Raw genomic sequence first — 18,287 nt, forward strand, 5'->3', positions numbered from 1 at the left:
AGAGGCAGCTTGATGGAATGAAGGCACAGACTCTTGTGCCTGCATTAGGGTCCCCGTGTTGAGCAAACAAGGGCCCCTGGCAGAGCAGCCCTCTTGGGGGCAGTCACAGAGGCAGGTGTATGAGTCACCAGTTGTCCCATCGTGTTCTAAATGGTCAGTGCACAGTGATATGGCAGGGCTGAGGCCAGGAGAGGGACCCAATCCTTGTCTGTGGGGCTTTATACACACACACACACACACACACACACACAGACTTTGATTTTGGAATACTACATTTACAGAAAAGTTGCAAAGATAGTACAGACAGTTCCTGAATACCTCTCACCCAGTTTCCCCCAGTGTTAATGATATATTACATGGTACATTTGTCAAAACTAAGAAACCAAAATGATACACTACTAATAACTGCAGACTTGATTCAAATTTCACTGGTTTTTCCACCAGTGTCCTTTTTCTGTTCTAGGATCCATTCCAGGATCCCACATTGCATTTAGCCTGAGGCTTTTAAGCTGCGTGATTAGGAAGCAGTAGGCTGAGGACCCAGTAGGATGGGGCTGGCATACAATAGCAGTGTAACATGGAGGAACTCTGGTTCTAACTCTGTCTCACCAGCACAGAGTGTGACTGCAGGCAGGGGGCACGGGCCCCTCCCCTGCTTCGATGGGGGTTGGCTGGCTGGGGCCCAATCCCTGCAGTTGATCAGAATTGCTTTAAGCAGTTCCAGGCTGGAGCCGGTTCCATGGTGCTTTTCAGGAGGCCAGTTTCTTTTCTGAGTAACCAGCCTGTAGAAACTCAGACTTGGACAAGTTAGCTCTGATGTTGCACTCTGCTTTGCCATTCATAACTCCGTGACCTTGGGCCAATTCCATAGCCTCTCTGTCTCGGGTTCCTCATCTATAAAATGGAGATGATCAGTATCCAAATCATGAGGGTGACTGTGAAGAGTAAACAAGTTTAACCTGAAACACGCTGCATCAGGAGCCAGTGCCACAGGAAGCCATACCTGGTGGGTTGTGTCAGAGCAGGTGAAGGAAACCAGTTTAAACTCTTAGGAAACTCAGGATATCTGAGCATTCTACAATTCATCCTTCTTAATTTCTTTTAAAAGTTTTTCAGCAGGGCATGGTGGCTCAAGCCTGTAATCCCAACAATTTGGGAGGCCAAGGCAGGTGGATCACCTGAGGTGAGGAGTTCGACACCAGTCTGGCCAACATGGTGAAACCCCATCTCTACTAAAAATACAAAACAATTAGCTGGGCATTGCGGCAGGCACCTGTAATCCCAGCTACTCGGGAGGCTGAGGTGGGAGAATCAGTTGAAACCAGGAGGTGGAGGTTGCAGTGAGCTGAGATCGTGCCATTGCACTCCAGCCTAGGCAACAAGAATGAAACTCCATTTAAAAAAAAAAAAGAAGTTTTTCTTCAATTCTAAAATCTTTCCTGACATTTTGTCTTTTAAATGTTTTATTTACTTTGTGATGACACAAGTAGCTCATGAATGTTCTTGTGAAAATTCAAATACTGATAGAGCTACCCACCCACAACCACCTCCTACAGACTACCACCCTCAGTACAGTCCCTTCTCTAAAGATAACTGTCGTTAAAAATTGAGTGTGGCTTTCCAGACTTTTTAAAACAATAATTAAGTAGATAGGCCAGGAGTGGTGGCTCACACCTGTAATCCCAGCACTTTGGGAGGCTGAGGTGGGCAAATCACTTGAGGTCAGGAGTTCAAGACCAGCCTGGCCAACATGGCGAAACCCCATCTCTACTAAATATACAAAAATTAGCTGGGTGTGGTGGTGCACATCTGTAATCCCAGCTACTCGGGAGGCTGAGGCAGGAGAATCACTTGAACCTGGAAGGTGGAAGTTGGAGTGAGCCAAGATCACACCACTGTACTCCAGCCTGGGCAACAGAGTGAGACTCCCTCTCGTCGGGGAGCGGGCGGGCGGGGAAGATAAATGCACAACAGAGAACAGTGTTTAAAATAATACAAAAATTATGCACAAATCATTCTGCAAATTGCTTTACTTCTTTGCCCTTTTCATTGAGGTGTTTATCTTTTATTGCTATCTAGGAATTCTTTACATAATAAGGGATTTAATCCTCTCTCTCTCTCTCTCTCTCTCTCTCTCTCTATATATATATATATATATATATATATATATATATATATATATAATTTTTTTTTTTTTGAGATGGAGTCTAGCTCTGTCTCCCAGGCTGTAGTGTAGTGGCGTGATCTCAGCTCACTGCAACCTCTGCTTTCCGGGTTCAAGCGATTCTCCTGCCTCAGCCTCCTGAGTGGCTGGGGTTACAGGCACCAAGCACCATGCCCAGCTAATTTTTTGTATTTTTAGTAGAGATGGGGTTTCACTGTCTTGGGCAGGCTGGTCTCGAACTCCTGACCTTGTGATCCGCCTGCCTTGGCCTCCCAAAATGCTGGAATTACAAGCGTGAGCCACCATGCCCAGCCAATTCTTTATATATGCTAGACCTATTTTCCTGTATCATGTTGCCTGCCTTTAAATTGTATGATATGGAGTCATACCGATTTTTAAAATTTTTTGATGAAGTGAAATGTAGCACTCTGTTCTCTTAAGGCAGTGACTCTCAGCCAGCAATGATTTTGCCCAGGGGACATTTGGCAAGTCTGGAGACATTTTTAGTGGTCTTGGCTTGGAAGGAGGGTTCTGATGGCATTTTGTAAGCAGGGATCAGAGCTGCTACTGAGCGTCCTGCAATCTACAGGGCAGCCCCCACAGCGGGGTAATCCAGCCCCTTGGGGGCTGGATTATATCTTAATGTCTTATTAATTATATCTTAATTATATCTTAATTTCACCTGGCCATTATATCAATAGTGTGATGCAGGGATCACGTTTCTGTTGACTTTCCACGTGGCGTTACATGTTTGGAAGCTGCAGTGGGATTCTTAGTAATAGCTCCAACTAGTTCATTCATGTTTGAAGGAAAAGCAGTAAAGCACTTAGAGAAAGTTCAGTATCAAAAACCATCACTATGCAGTCGAAGTCACAAAGTTTAAGTTGTTAAATAATATGTAGTGTGGTGGAAAGAGCACAATCTTTGAAGCAAACAGATTTGGTTTCTATTTTGGTTCTGCACTTATCAGCTGCCACTTCGTGAGCCTCTTACATATCCTGTCAAAGCATTGGTTTCCTCATCTGTACAGTTTTTAAATGCCTGCCTTGGCCAAGTGTGGTAGCACATGCCTATAATCCCAGCACTTTTGGGAGGTGGAGGTGGAGAGGCCAGGAGTTCAAGGTGTGGTAGCACATGCCTATAATCCCAGCACTTTTGGGAGGCGGAGGTGGAGAGGCCAGGAGTTCAAGACCAGCCTGGCAACATAGCAAGACCTTGTCTCCACAAAAATTAGTCCAGTGTGGTGGCATGTGTCTGTGGTCCCAGCCACCTGGGAGGCGGAGGTGGGAGGACTGCTTGAGCCCAGGAGTTTGAGGCTGCAGTGAGTTCTGATCATGCCACTGCACCCCAGCCTGGGTGACAGAGGGAGATCCTGTCCCATTAAAAAAAAAAAAAGCCTGCCTTGTATGGGAGGAACTTCTGAACTGCTGGGCCGCTAATAAAAGGTGCCTATTTATAGCATAGTAATTGAATATAGAAAGATGTTTAATCCTTCCCAGTGATTACAGTGATAACAGAGCATTCCCAACATTACCCCAATTCTTCTATTAAGTCTTAATTTTAATCTATTTTGAGAAAAAAAAAATGCTGAAGAAATGATATGTTTTCTCATGCAGGCCCCAACCCAAAGATGTCTGTAGATAACCTTAGCTAAAGCCACGGTCTTAAAACAGGGGATGATAGGAGTGGAACCAGGGTTACTGCAATCACCATGCTTTGTTTTAGTAATAAAGTGATAGCTCCTGATGACATCATTTGGCTGGTGGCATTGATTAGCAGATTACATCATGCCAGATTTATTTTGGCAAACTCACTCTCCCTAGGAACTCCCGAGTAGACTAATTCTTACTAATGAAAGATGGTATTTGTTTCAGTTTTTAGCCATTTTTAAATCCACTTAGTCTGAGAACAGCCATTCTAGAATACATTGCATTTTTTTATGATTAAAAAGGCTGCCAGCCTGGGCAACATAGTGAGACCCTGTCTCTACAAAAATATTTACCGGAAAAAAAAAAAAAAATTAGCCAGGCATGGCGGTGCACACTTGTCGCCCAGTTACTTGGGAGCCCGAGGCAGAAGGATTGTTTGAGCTCAGGAGGTCAAGGCTGTAGTGAGACATGATTGTGCCACTGCACTCCAGCCTGTGTGACGGAGTGAGACCGTGTCTTTAAAACAAAAAGGGGTAGGGGTGGGGCTGGAGATTTTAACTTCCATTATTTAACAGCTTATTCTTATTACGGTAGAGAGAAAGATGTTACAGGTTGTTTTTTTTCCCTGGCTATTTTTTACCATTGCAAGGCCCTATGCTAGGTGCAAAAGGGGATAAAAACATACTTCCTGTCCTCAGGCAGCTTAAAAGTCTCAATGAGGGAGCATAAAAAACATGAGAAATCCAATAATAATGCACACCAAGACTGTTCTTTAATGTTTGCCGTTCTGAATTGGTGCCAGTAATCACTGAGATTGTCCCCTGATCACATCACATGACTTCCCTTTGCCCTTCTGTTCAGGGTCACTGTATGTGCATATACTTGAGTGTGAGCCATACTTATGCTTGACAATCATGCCTCAGCTTACAGAGCCAGTATACGCTGAACACGAAAGTGCATCCTTTAAAAGATTAGATCCTTGCAATAATACGCATCCAATATGCCAAATGTGGGAATGCCTCTTTGGGAATTACCTTTGCTTTTAACCTCCTGACACTACACCCACTAGATTCACCAGATTTAATTACCTTTGACTGTTTCAAATCAAAGTCAAAACCACCCTGCAGGAGAAAGTGTTTGCATCCTGAGAATATTCAAAACATTATGTTGGGCCTGTAAAAGCAAATCCCACAGCGGGGTTAAGCCCTAAGGGCAAGGAGGGGACTTTGTATCCTCCTGCAGAAAAAGGGCGCCTGCACACAGCAGAAGTTCATGATACATGTGTGAATAGCACATTATTTATATGCATAGAAATGCATGAATCTGTACACACACCCCATATATGTGACTGGGGACAGAGGGTAAGGATGAACTAAAGGAAACACATTCCTGAATTTCAGAAATAGTTTGTGGCATATCAAGTAGGGAATGGCTGGAATTGTCCCTATGTGCATGAGTGCGTGTGTGTGTGTGGGCACGCACGCGTGTGAGATTCAGCGTGGCTGGTCAGGTCTCAGAGCAGTAAGCTTTGCTTGCTGCCACAGCCATGCTAAAAATTTCAGCTGATGTATTTTTATCTTCTGCCCCACAGCCCTCTCCTCCAAAAGCAGAGACAAAAAAAGGGCATGATGGAAGCAAAAGAGGTCAAGTAAGTCTATATATTGTTTACCATCCTTCCATATGACACTGTTTATAGATTTCCTGCCCCTTTTTATCTTCCATAGTCACTTTTTGCTCCAAGTCCAGGACTGAGGCAAATGGAAACCATATAGTGATGTTGCTCCAGGCACCCCCAGAGCTGCAGTATCATGCTGCCCCTGCCTTCCAGCAACAGGCTGCCTGGCCATCGCTGGCAGCAGCTGTCTGGCCATCTGGAATCTCACAGGGTTAGGAAGCATTCATGGGAAATAGGGTTACACTGGACCCTATGGGGGAAGTGTTTGGGAAATCGAATCTCTCTTGACAACTAGCTGAAAGGCACACAGGATATTTTACATTTTAGTATTAACAAAGAGAAAAAGAAGAAGCACAAAAGATGGCTCTTCCTTCCATCTGGTCCCCCAGACACACTGAAGCATCATTTCTGATGAACCATTGCAGGAACTCCGATTTTGCCAGGAGAATGAGGCGAACAGTCCTCCTTGTCAAAACTGGCCGCGCTGGCTTCAGGAGCCTTGGGAGACCAGCGGAACTTGATCTGTCAGTCACCTTGGTGACTGTGAATGCTCTGATAGATGTATCTATTATAGCCTAAACTTTCAACAATATAAACAGAACAGCCAATAAGAACTTTGAAGAGCATGCACATGGGTGAAGGTTGCTCACATCTGCAGTATTTGATTTGCTCTGTGAGTGAACAATCCTTGCCCCACCTTGATGTTAGGTAGGTGAGAGTCGGCTGAAGTCAAAAGAAGAGGGGCTAGGAAAGAAAGGAGAAGACACGGCAGAGATAAAAAAAAAATGAAGTTTCTTTTCAAGATTAGAAGAGAGAAATGTGTGAACACATACAGCACTAAGTAAAATACTGTCAACAGTTTGTACATGTTGGAATGAGCACAGCTGTCTAATATTAGGCCTTGCAAGAGGTGGAGATGGTAAACAAGCCACCAGTTCTCAGTGTTGTTCCTTCATTCCAGCAGGTGGTTCTCTGCATGCTGGGAAACTTAGACCAACATCAGCCCTCCCTGTAATCAGCTGTACTACTACCTTTTTTTTTTTTTTTTTTTTTTTTTTTTTTTTTACCGTTAGAAACAGTCTAGAGTATAGATTCCAGAGAGGCAGCCACACAAGAACTAGGGGTATAAACTCTGGTGCTAAACTGCCTGGACTAAAATCTGGTCCAAGTTACTTAACTGTAAAATGGAGATCATAGTAATACCTTCATATGATGTGTAAGGAGTAAATGTATTTTACTTTATGTAATGTGCTTAGAACAGTACCTGGCATTTAGTAAGCACCAAATAAGTGATACTTTCATAGTTCAGAAGGCTCTATAACAAAACTCAATTGATGGACAAAAATTTCCTCAACTATTCCTTTGTTTGCCAAATGAAAGTTTCCTCTCATTGACATTAAAATAGTGCTATCACCAGTCAAAATAGAATACTCATTGCCGGGTTCATGTTTGTCGTTGAGTTTGGCGCAGACACACACACACCTTACCTTAAGCCCTCAGATTCATTGATATTGCTTCAATTTATAATTGCATAGTGGCAATTTATGGCGAGGGCACATCAAGGCTGACTTTGCAATAGCTGTCTTTCCTTGGGGTTATGTGGGTCCTGAAATCATCTTCCACTAAAATCCATCTTCAGTATTGCATCCTCTTAGCGGAAGTCTGCAGTCCTTTTAAAGTGGCCAACGCCTGTAATCCCAGCACTTTGGGAGTGTTGAGCACAAGACTTCAAGACCAGCCTGGGCAACACAGCAAGACCCTGTCCCTACAAAATATAAAAAAATTACCCAGGTGTGGTGGCATATGCCTCTAGTCTCAGGTTCTCAGGAAGCTGAGAAAGGAGGATGACTTGAGCCTGGGGAAGTCGAGGCTGCAGAGCCACATTCAAGTCACTGCCCTCCAGCCTGGGTGACAGAGCAAGACACTATCCCAAAACAAAATAAATAAATAAAACTTTTCCTGAAGGAGGGTTACGCTTTTAACAGCTGCATTTATCTGGAGGAAAACAGAACATAGGAAAGAGCAGGTTTGGAGGAAAAGGACTGGCAGAGCTAGAGACACACAGGATGGACATTTACAGGGAGGGCCTGGAGATTCACCAACCGGGTGGTTGTGACTCAGGCTAGCCCCACGTACAAGGAACAGCAGCGTCAATAAAGAGAGAACACAGACACACTGAAGAGAGAAAGGTGTGCTCCCAGGCTAAACTTGGAAACCTCAGAAGAAAATTACTCCCAGATACTGCAGGGGAATCATATGCCCTAAGTCATGTGAATCAATCCTAAGTAGGATTGAGAATTAAAGGACTGATCTTTGCAGAGCTGTATCTGATCATAAACCATGCCTATCACAGGAAGCACCAAGAACCTTAATGAGGTGTACTGACATGCATCATTGTCTCTTGATCTTGTAGCAGCAGATCACTGGCAAGATGTCCCATCTTGGTTGTTTAACCATTAACTGTGACACCATAGAACAGCCACTGCTTCTAATACAGGAAATCTGTGCAAACCTGGGGCTAGAACTGGGAACAAATCTGCATCTAGCTATCAACTGTGCTGGACATGAGCTGATGGACTACGTAAGTTTCCACTTCAGAACATTCACTTCCTATTGAGATCCATGATTTTTAAATTAGAACTCAGAGAAAAAGAGCTTATCTGAATATTGTCCAAACAGATCTTATTGTTTTTTATTAATATTGTGTGAAAGATTCTAATATAAACGGAACTGAGAAAATCAAATTAGCTAATGACCACAGAATAACATAACCATAAAAAATTTTAAATAGACAATGTCATTATTATATATAGAAATTCTATAATAAAGATGAGTAAAATGAGTCACTTACATTGCAATCCTGAAAGCTACTGAAAAATAATTTAACAAACTGCATTTGGTTGATAAATGCTGAATTTGTCGAGCCTAAAAAGTGGATGAGTTGTAACTTATGACATGATAGGCCCTTCCAGAATGTAGTTCTTAGAATTTATGCTGTGACTTTTTAAATATAAAAAAATTTCCAAGTTATTGAAGTTTACAAAGAATATGTTGTTGTCCAACTAAACACATCACAGTGTTATCCACAGCCTGGGTTAGGAGGACAGAGCCTTAGTGATATGATGAGACTCCACCTGGGGATCACCCACCTGAAGAGAAAGATTCTAAAAAGAGAGTGGAAAACAGGTTCATTAAAAAACATCCTAGTCGGCTGGGCATGATGGCTCATGCCTGTAATCCCAGCACTTTGGGAGGCTGAGGTCAGGAGTTCAAGACCAGCCTGGCCAACATGGTGAAACCCCGTCTCTACAAAAAAATGCAAAAAATTAGCTGGGTATGGTGGTGGGTTTCTGTAATCCCAGTTACTCGGGAGGCTGAGGCAAAAGAATCACTTGAACCCAGGAGGTGGAGGCTGCAATGAGCCAAGATCGTGCCACTGCACTCCAGCCCAGACAATGAGAGTGAAACTCTGTCTCAAAACAAAACAAAAAAAAACAAGCAACATTCTAGTCTTCACTTCCTCAGGGTAATACAACAGCAATTTACCTTTAAACTTGGGAAACTGGTATGTTAGGAAAGTTATTAGTTTTCTGTCTTACACATATACTTACTGATATAGTTTGGCTGTGTCCCCACCCAAATCACATCTTGAATTGTAGCTCCCATAATTCCCATGTGTCATGGGAGGTAACTGAATTATGGGTGCAGGTCTTTCCCATGCTATTCTCATGATAGTGAATAAGTCTCACTACATCTGATGGTTTTATAAAGGGGAGTTCCCCTGTACACACTCTCTCTTGCCTGCTGCCTTGTAAGACATGACTTTGCTCTTCCTTTGCCTTCCACCATGATTGTGCAGCCTCCTCAGCCATGTGGAACTGTAAGTCAATTAAACCTCTTTCCTTTATAAATTACCCAGTCTCAGGTATGTCTTTATTAGCAGCATGAAAACAGACTAACACATTTCCCAATTTCAAATACACAAAAATGCTGAGTCTGCGTTTTATGAAATGCCCAGCATATTGCCAAGCATTTATGGTGACTTGGTGATTTATGTCAAATTCAGGGGACTTGACCAAATAGCATTCTGCTTTAACTGTGATTTTTAACTTTACAAAGAACATTTTGAACACTATATAAGAACCCTCAATTTTGGCTGACTTCTAAAAGTTCTTTTACTTTTCTAAAGAAACTAAGCACATAAAAGAATATTTAAAGTAATTTCCTATTCTTCACATAATGATTGGTTCCTAGACATACCATTAAGAAAAATAATTGCATGTTTTCATCAGCAACGTATACCAGGAACTATGAATATACTGACTGCTAGTGCTAACTAGAATGGGTATTTATTGCTTATATTCAGTAAAATGTATTATTTTGATATCAGATAATTCTTACAATATTGTTAGTTCAAAATCATTTGTGTTTCCTCACTGACAAGATAGGGTTTTTTAAGCTTTGCATTATCGAAGTTAAAAGTTCTTGCTGCTTTTGAAGATGAAAAAACTATGAAATCCCTTCAGTTATGGTCTTAGGAAACTGCTTAATTCCAATGGAATCCATTCTATTATCAGCAGCAGCAGGAAGGTATTAGCAAACCAAACAGCCACTCTGTTCCATTCCACCTCCCTCCCGGTGCCCAAATATCCCAGGTGCCATCCCTGAACACAGACTTAAAAGGAAGGGTGCTTTGTTTTGCAGAAAGGCTATTCTAGATCCTTCAGCCCTGTTTACTTCTATACTTAATGACTTAGGGGCTTCCCAGACTTCAAATGAATGTTGTACTAGAATTCTACCTTCAGGACAATATTGTTACTACTAGAAGGTACATGCTACCTAAGAAAGAAATGCCTCACATAAATCACATTACTTTTCATACTGGTTGTTAGTGTATCAAAAGCCTAGCCTTGCTTTCAAGCTTTAGAATATTTACTTTAAAGGAAACAAGTTATTCATTCAATGTGAGCTAAAAGATGGTAGGGTCTAGTGAGTGAGCAGGTTAGCACTGCTATTCTGCTTGTTTTGTGAATTTATGTTATTGTCCATCTACCCAGGCAGCCAAATCTAACAGATTATTCCCCTCCTACTCTGTAATTCTTGGTGTTTTGTGTAGGAGGCTCCATCTGAAGTCTGTGGGAAGAACCCTAGAGGGCATCAAAAGGAATGGTGACTTGATTTCCCAGGTTAATATTTAAGATATTTAAAGTAGAATGGACAGATTTCTCAGGTCCGTGTGACCTGAAAAGAACCTGTTTACAACCTCTTATATAAAAAGAACAAAAAGGAATCTGAACCACTTCCTTGGGATTTGATGAATTCATTGTTTATCCCTTATTTTAATATTTTCCTGACACATATCAGAGTAAAGGAAAGTATGAAGTGATCATGGGCACATACAAAAATGCAGCGGAGATGGTTGACCTGTATGTGGATCTGATCAACAAGTACCCTTCAATTATTGCCTTAATTGATCCTTTCAGGAAGGAGGTAAGCACCTTACCTTTCATATTTTATAACATACTTTATATGCCATAAGATAGGCAGGACTCACCTTTTATATTTTATAACAAAGCAGAGAATAAAATCTCATTCTTTTGGATCTCTGTCATTCAAAACGTTTTAATTTGGTCTGGGGCTGAGTTGCTTTATTTCAGCGTTTATGAGAAAAGGCACTTACTAAGCAAATGAATAGAAAAAACACAATTACCTAGGAGTGTGCCTGTCTGGGGAATGAAACACGCTATTCGCAGGCCCTTCAGGAGTACCTGTATATTTACAAGCAGCCTAACAGATGGAAGCTGCCCCTGCTGTGCAAGCTGGAGCTTCAATAGGTTAATCATATATCATTTTCAGGTGCTCAGGGAAACAGGACTTCTATAAGACCAAATTATTTTTCAACCTAAATCCAGTCACTATATACGCATAAAAGTAACAAAGCCATTTTTTCTTTTGAGACAGGGTCTCACTCTTGTCACCTAGGCTGGAGTGCAGTGGCACGATCTTGGCTCACTGCAACCTCTGTCTCCTGGGCTCAAGTGACTCTCCTGCCTCAGCCTCCCGAGTAGCTGGGACTATAGGCGTGCATCACCGCACCCAGCTAATTTTTGGTATTTTTAGTAGAAACAAGGTTTCGCCGTGTTGCCCAGGCTGGTCTCCAACTCCTGAGCTCAGGCGATCCGCCCACCTTGGCCTCCCAAAGTGCTAGGATTACAGGCATGAGCCACTGTGCCCGGCCTGCAAAGCCATCTTTTTAAAGTGTTTGAGATATTGAGGTTTCATGATCTATTAAAACTCATGCATTTGACAAAGGCTTATGTGACCATCTTTCCTCCAACCAACTTACACTCCAAAATTTAAATTCTTGATTTTATAAATTTGAGAACCATCAGATAGATTGGACAGATATATTGAACAGATATCTTCTTTGACATAACACAACTATTTCGATTTGCAGGACAATATAAATGCTGGTCCTCATGTGGAGTCCCAGGGTCTCAGTCCCATCCTCCCTTTCGCAGCCTCCATTCCACTCCAGCACACACAGAATGCACTGGCTGAGCCTAATCTTAGCTCTTTAACCTTGCCACACCAGCCCTGTGATGACCGTCCTGAGGCTCTGGTCGTACTTTTTTTTTTTTTTAAGACAGGGTCTTGCTCTGTCACCCAGGCTGGAGTGCAGTGGCCTGATCACAGCTCACTGCAGCCTTGACCTTCCAGGCTCAAGCCATCTTCCCACCTCACCCTCTCAAGTAGCTGGGACTACGAGGCACACCACCACACCCAGCTAGTTTTTGTATTTTTTGTAGAGATGGGGTCTTGCCACATTGTCCAGGCTGGTCTCATACTCCTAGACTCAAGCGATCCTCCTGCCTCAGCCTCCCACAGTGCTGGTAGTACAGACATGAGCCACTGCACCCAGCCTTGACCACAGCTTTTTTCATGTGATAGGATGAACCTATGTGGTCTGTTCTAATGCGGTAAGTTGAAATCTGGTACAAAAGCTAGGATGACTGTGTGTGTGTGTGTGTGTGTGTGTGTGTGTGTGTGTGTACACACACACACATATGTATGTGTATAATTTTAAAATAAGCATTTCATTTCCTATGATGGTCTCACCAATAAAAATAAGGGTGTTGAGAAGGGACTAGAGCCCTTGCAGGGTTTCTTTTTCCATTTTCTGTTTATCAGAAATATCAGAAAAATCCATCCCGTCAATCTTTAGCAGCAATATAGATGACAGTGGATGGGAATAGCCTGGGTCTGAAGAACTCTAAAATCCACATAAGAAATAGCATTCAGTGTATTAACATTTTATTCACAAAACCTTTAAGCTCAAATGTAATCGCTATTAGTTTCTGTTTCACAAAGCTTCTTAGTTTGTGTGGCTGTGGTACAGGGATCATTCAGGAACAAAAGTAAAAGAAAATTGTTTTGTGCATCTCAGGGAAAATGTGTGAGTTTGAGTATGTGCTCTATTATTCCTGTTGTTTTGTAATTATGTTCAATGCATTACAATGATCGATTCTTAAATATTTACCCAGGACTCTGAACAGTGGGACAGCATCTATCACGCACTTGGTTCCAGGTGTTACATAATTGCAGGAACTGCATCCAAAAGCATTTCTAAACTTCTAGAGCAAGGAAACATCAGCATCCCCAAATCCAATGGGCTGATCATAAAACACACAAACCAAACTACAATGTCTGACTTGGTGGAAATAACCAATCTGATTGACAGTGAGTAACAGTATACATCTGAAAGACTCGTAATGACTTGGTTATACAAGAAACCAAAAATACACAGCATATCAAAGTTACTAAAAAGCATGGAAGAAATCTTGGAAGAAAAGAAAGTCCAACCATTTGTGAGAGATTTAGTGCTGGAACACAAAATGCAGCTTACTGACTCACTTCACAATGTTCCACTAACAGCCCAAGTCCAAGCTCATCCCCTTTACTGAGGGCTACCAGAGGTACGGCCAAGGCCACTGCCCTATCAGCTTCACAGTGGGGACAGCCTTTCTGCCTGGAACAGGAGGACTCATGGCTGATTTCTTATGAAAGGGCATAGCCTTCAGCACATTTATCAATTTGCTTTAGACTCTGAGCTTGGGCTACAGAAAATCTTTAAATTTACAGAAACCTGGCTGGACGCGGTGGCTCATGCCTGTAATCCCAGCACTTCGGGGAGGCTGGGGCCAGCAGATCACAGAGTCAGGAGATCGAGACCATCCTGGCTAATACGGTGAAACCCTGTCTCTACTAAAAATACAAAAAATTAGCCGGGCGTGGTGGCAGGTGCCTGCAGTCCCAGCTACTCGGGAGGCTGAGGCAGGAGAATGGCGTGAACCCGGGAGGCCGAGCTTGCAGTGAGCCGAGATCGTGCCACTGCACTCCAGCCTGGGCGACAAAGAGAGACTCTGTCTCAAAAAAATATATAATAAATAAATAAATAAATAAATAAATTTACAGAAACCCATAGAGGTACCCCAACTCTTACTGCTAAAGAACAGATCTCAAATCCTGAATCAGGCACTGTGGAACGCCTGGGTACCATCTGCACTAGCCAGGCTTCCGGCTACAATGCAGTATTTAAGCTAAAAAAAATAGCTCACCATTAACAAAGCCAAGGCACCAAGCACAGCCAAGGAACAACAGGGGCAGAACATGTGTGGCCCGCATCACGTTACTGCAGTATTGTAAATTTCCTCCTATGTATTGTAAATTTCCTCCTATCATTTACTACCACTTTATGCTCTAGATTCTAGATAAGGAGTCAACATCTTAACAGGGACCACAACTCTTTCTTCCACATAGGCATGGCTCAAGTACATAGTAAGGATGTAGGAATTACTTAATTGAAAATAAACTTAGCTACTTATAATATATCCAGACACCAGTCGGCCATTTTAATTTGCATTACTTGGGGAAGTCTAGGAGGGATCAGAATTTGGAATCAGATCACCCACTGCAGGGAATGGTCTACTTGAGCAGTTTAGAAAACAGGCAACAAGATCAGATTAGAAGCAGTTTTCTGTCAGTACAGAGACCGGAGGCAAGGGTAGGTTCACTACTAACGCGCAGCACAAGGAAGCTTGGCAAGGCAGTGGGGCGTCAGGGAAGCCTCGGGAAGCAGAACCTGAGTCATCAAGTTGGGATTCAGGGACAGGATCCCAGCAATGGGGATCAGGGGACGACAGGTGAAAAGCAGGGCTCCAGTGTTGGTGCATCTGGGATGCCAGAGGAGAGCAGCTTTATTTAAGACCAATGGATCAGGCATTTGCGAACTGGACATAATCCTTACAGCATTCCTGTGAAGTAGACACTATCATTTCTACTTTATTGATAAGAAAACAAGACTTGGAGAGATTAGGTAAGTTTCCCATGACACTATAGTCATCTCACTTGCCCACAACTCTTGACCACGTCAGTGTTTAAACATGCTGTTCCTTTGGACCAGAATGCTTTGCTCTGACATACTTGACTCTGCATCCTTCAGGTCTTGGCTAAAATGAAATGTCTTCAGCCACCCTTGCCTACCCCTATCCCTAACTGGTTCTGTTCTGAGTCTTCCTCCTAGCATCCTATATTTCCTCTTTGTAATACTGACTACAATGACTTGTACAACTATCTAATGACTGGGGTCTCCCACTAGACTACAAACTGAGTTCATAGGCGTCTTGTACACTAATGCAGAGGGCACGAAACAAATACCATGAGTGGGTCGCAGGAACTAGACAGAAAGCTGGTCTCAGAGCTGGAGCAGAACTCAGAGCCAGACTGGCAGCCAGGGGTCTGGTTTGGTGCCAGAGGATGGAAGAAGATGCTCAGGCAGGGCTGGCCTGTGGGTGATAGATGATAGATAGGAGGCAATGCAAACACTGTCGCGCAGGAAGAGCTCTGGCTGGCACTCTTCACAGACTGGCACATTTCAAAGGGTTTTGAGACCCTCAAATGATTGATTACTACCAACACTACTCTTCTAGTAAATATTCAGAATGGCAGTCCTTTGAATAAAATTCTACACAATGACAGGAGAAAGCCATTATGTAGGCACAACAACTCCACGTTACTCTTACCATATTTCAGACTCAAAGATGCACATTTTTCTACATTGAACATTTAAAAAATCGAATCGTGTCTTATAGCTGTGGTCTTAGAAATGTGTCCATCTAATTTGAGCATCCCCCTACCCCCTTTTAGTGGTAAAAAATAATAGTACATCTTACAAATCATGTTTTTTGTTTTTTTTGGTTTTTTTTTTTTTTTTTGAGACGGAGTGTCTCTCTATTGCCCAGAGCTGGAGTGCAGTGGTGCAATCTCGGCTCACTGCAAGCTCCGCCTCCCGGGTTCACGCCATTCTCCTGCCTCAGCCTAAGTAGCTGGGACTACAGGTGCCTGCAACCACGCCTGGCTAATTTTTTGTATTTTTAGTAGAGACGGGGTTTCACCGTGTTAGCCAGGATGATCTCGATCTCCTGACCTCATGATCTGCCCGCCTTGGCCTCCCAAAGTGCTGGGATTACAGGCGTGAGCCACCGCACCTGGCCATCATGTATCTTAATTTTAATGAAACACGATATTCATTTAGTATTTACAGCACCTAAGCTACTGAAAGTTGGGGGTAAACAAATAAAAGCAGGGCAATAAAAATGCAAATGTTAGAATCCTAGGTGGGCAAATAATTGACTCTTCACAGGGGAGTTATAAATCTGAGAAATGTTTAATTTTGATCCCAGAGGCCCACATGTATGCTAACTTTCTACACCGTATAAAACTGAAAGAAATTCCTCTTCCAGGTAAGAAGCACATCACAGTCTTTGGAAGTACAGAAGGAGAATCATCTGATGACAGCCTTGTCGATTTGGTAAGTGCCAAACACTGCTTTTATCACGAATTGGTATTTCAGAGAAATGCAGTCTTTGGTGGAGAAAGTCATGTAACCTTTTATGAAATAGACTTGCTTCTTCCCAGACAGCTACCTTTTGCAAAGAGCTAATCTTTGAACTTTTAAAAAGAACAAAAAATTGAAGTCCAGGGAAAATGATGAGCACACTTAAATGACTGGGGTGTGCACCTGCAATCTTTCCTCCTAAAATGAAGCGAGAAAGGCCAGAATGTTCTTAGATAAAATCAGCATGCCTATGTGACTAGTAAAGTGCCTGATGGATAGTCAGTCACATCATCTGTTTGCCTTTCAGCACTCTCAGCTTGTAGGCCACTGTGCTTATATAAAGATAAAAAACTAATAAGGGAAAAACCAAAACAGCACACCGTGACAGTTTCCTTTCTCCTTAAAGAATTGTTTGTCATTTAGCAAGACATGGCTCCTCCATCTAAAATGAGCTCCCGCCCCCCTCTTTCAGGCTGTTGGGCTTGGTGTCCGGTTTATCAAGTTGGGGGGTCTTTCCCGTGGTGAACGAGTGACTAAATACAACCGCCTTCTCACTATAGAAGAAGAACTTGTCCAGAATGGAACACTGGGTATGCGCTGCTTTCTTGCTTTGTTTTCACTTAGCCATGAATAAGAGAACAAAGATTGGAAGAGGGGGAATAGAAGTCCCTCTGCAGGAGGGCAGGGGAATCCAAAGACCATACATAAGTGCTGACAAAACTAGGATGGCACTTGCCACAATGTATATTGTTGTCTTAATGGATCATCTATTTACCTGAATGTTTAAAACTCTCGCCCTTTTTCTTGATGAATAGGCTGCACGATGCTCTTCAATAGAATTAATTGATCGGAATTTCCAAGCCTACCTTTTGTTATGGTCCAAATTATACTTAAGGTTTCCCTGCATAGCCCATGAAAGTTAAAGGCAGACGCTTTCCTGGGGGTTCTTGAAAACAAATCGTTTTACTTAAAAACAAGTAGGCAGTGTGTTAATTTTAACATACCTTGGAAAGGTTAAGGTTTCAAGAGAAATAAATCAGTCATTTAACGAAATCAAACCTTTGTCAATCTACATGGTTAGAAGCACCTTGTATACTGGGTAACTGGAGAGAAACACACCAAATATGCATTTTTATTTTCTTATATTACTGATTGTGATGGCCAAAAGGAGGCATATAGCATGCAGTGGCATTTAAAGAGACCAATAGAAACTGTGATTATAAACGTCATGCTTAACATGTGTAGCGGTCTTGAAATGCATCCTAGGATTCAGAAAATAAAGAAATAATTGGGAGACTATTTCTGAGTCACATAAGGGCAGTCAAAAGAGTCTGTGTTTAGTGTGTAGTAGAAGGGCTAGTTTTTTTTCAAATAGGTAAAATTAGACTGTTCCACATATCTGATTATTTTTCCTGGCATCCTGACTTGTGGAGGCCTTAGCTTCCCTGAATGACTGATGCCAGTTCCAGCCAGACATTACCACAAGGTAAACAGCTGCTGCAGGGCACCCAAAAGGACTCCGGTGACCACAGGCTCCACCCCTCTCTGGTGACAGTGCAGCCCCCTCAGCATTCCACAATGGATTAACAGATGGAGGAGAATTTCTCTGACACCGGCCTTGGTGAATCATTATTAAAGGGACCCAAAACTGGAAAAATAAATCTCCCCACTCCCACTTTCGAGTAGGAAATCTTGGCAAAAGCTCAGCCATTACAATGTTGTCAATACTTACATGGAAGGACCTGACTGGAGCGGTCCTCGCCTGCCATCATTTCCCTGGGAGCAGTCAGCTGGCAGTGGCTTGTATCGTGCATAATACTGGCCTTTCCCCCAGTTCACCATCTTCCTCTTAACCCTTTCTGCTAAGCCTCTGCCCAAAGTCCGTGATGCATCATCAAATGT

General features: G+C 42.6%; 1 protein-coding gene across 1 annotated transcript in view; it reads left to right on the forward strand.

The window, feature by feature from the left end:
- The window catches only part of ENO4 (enolase 4), a 35,861-nt gene that overhangs the window by 16,515 nt on the left and 1,059 nt on the right, over positions 1 to 18,287 (forward strand). The window contains exons 8-13 of the mRNA XM_015148277.3: positions 5,405 to 5,461; positions 7,902 to 8,069; positions 10,853 to 10,978; positions 13,033 to 13,228; positions 16,291 to 16,358; positions 16,858 to 16,975. Of these exons, the coding sequence (XP_015003763.2) occupies positions 5,405 to 5,461; positions 7,902 to 8,069; positions 10,853 to 10,978; positions 13,033 to 13,228; positions 16,291 to 16,358; positions 16,858 to 16,975 (733 nt within the window). The remainder of the gene's footprint in view (positions 1 to 5,404; positions 5,462 to 7,901; positions 8,070 to 10,852; positions 10,979 to 13,032; positions 13,229 to 16,290; positions 16,359 to 16,857; positions 16,976 to 18,287) is intronic.

The sequence above is a fragment of the Macaca mulatta genome, chromosome 9 (assembly GCF_049350105.2).
Source record: "Macaca mulatta isolate MMU2019108-1 chromosome 9, T2T-MMU8v2.0, whole genome shotgun sequence".
Taxonomy (NCBI): Eukaryota; Metazoa; Chordata; class Mammalia; order Primates; family Cercopithecidae; genus Macaca; species Macaca mulatta.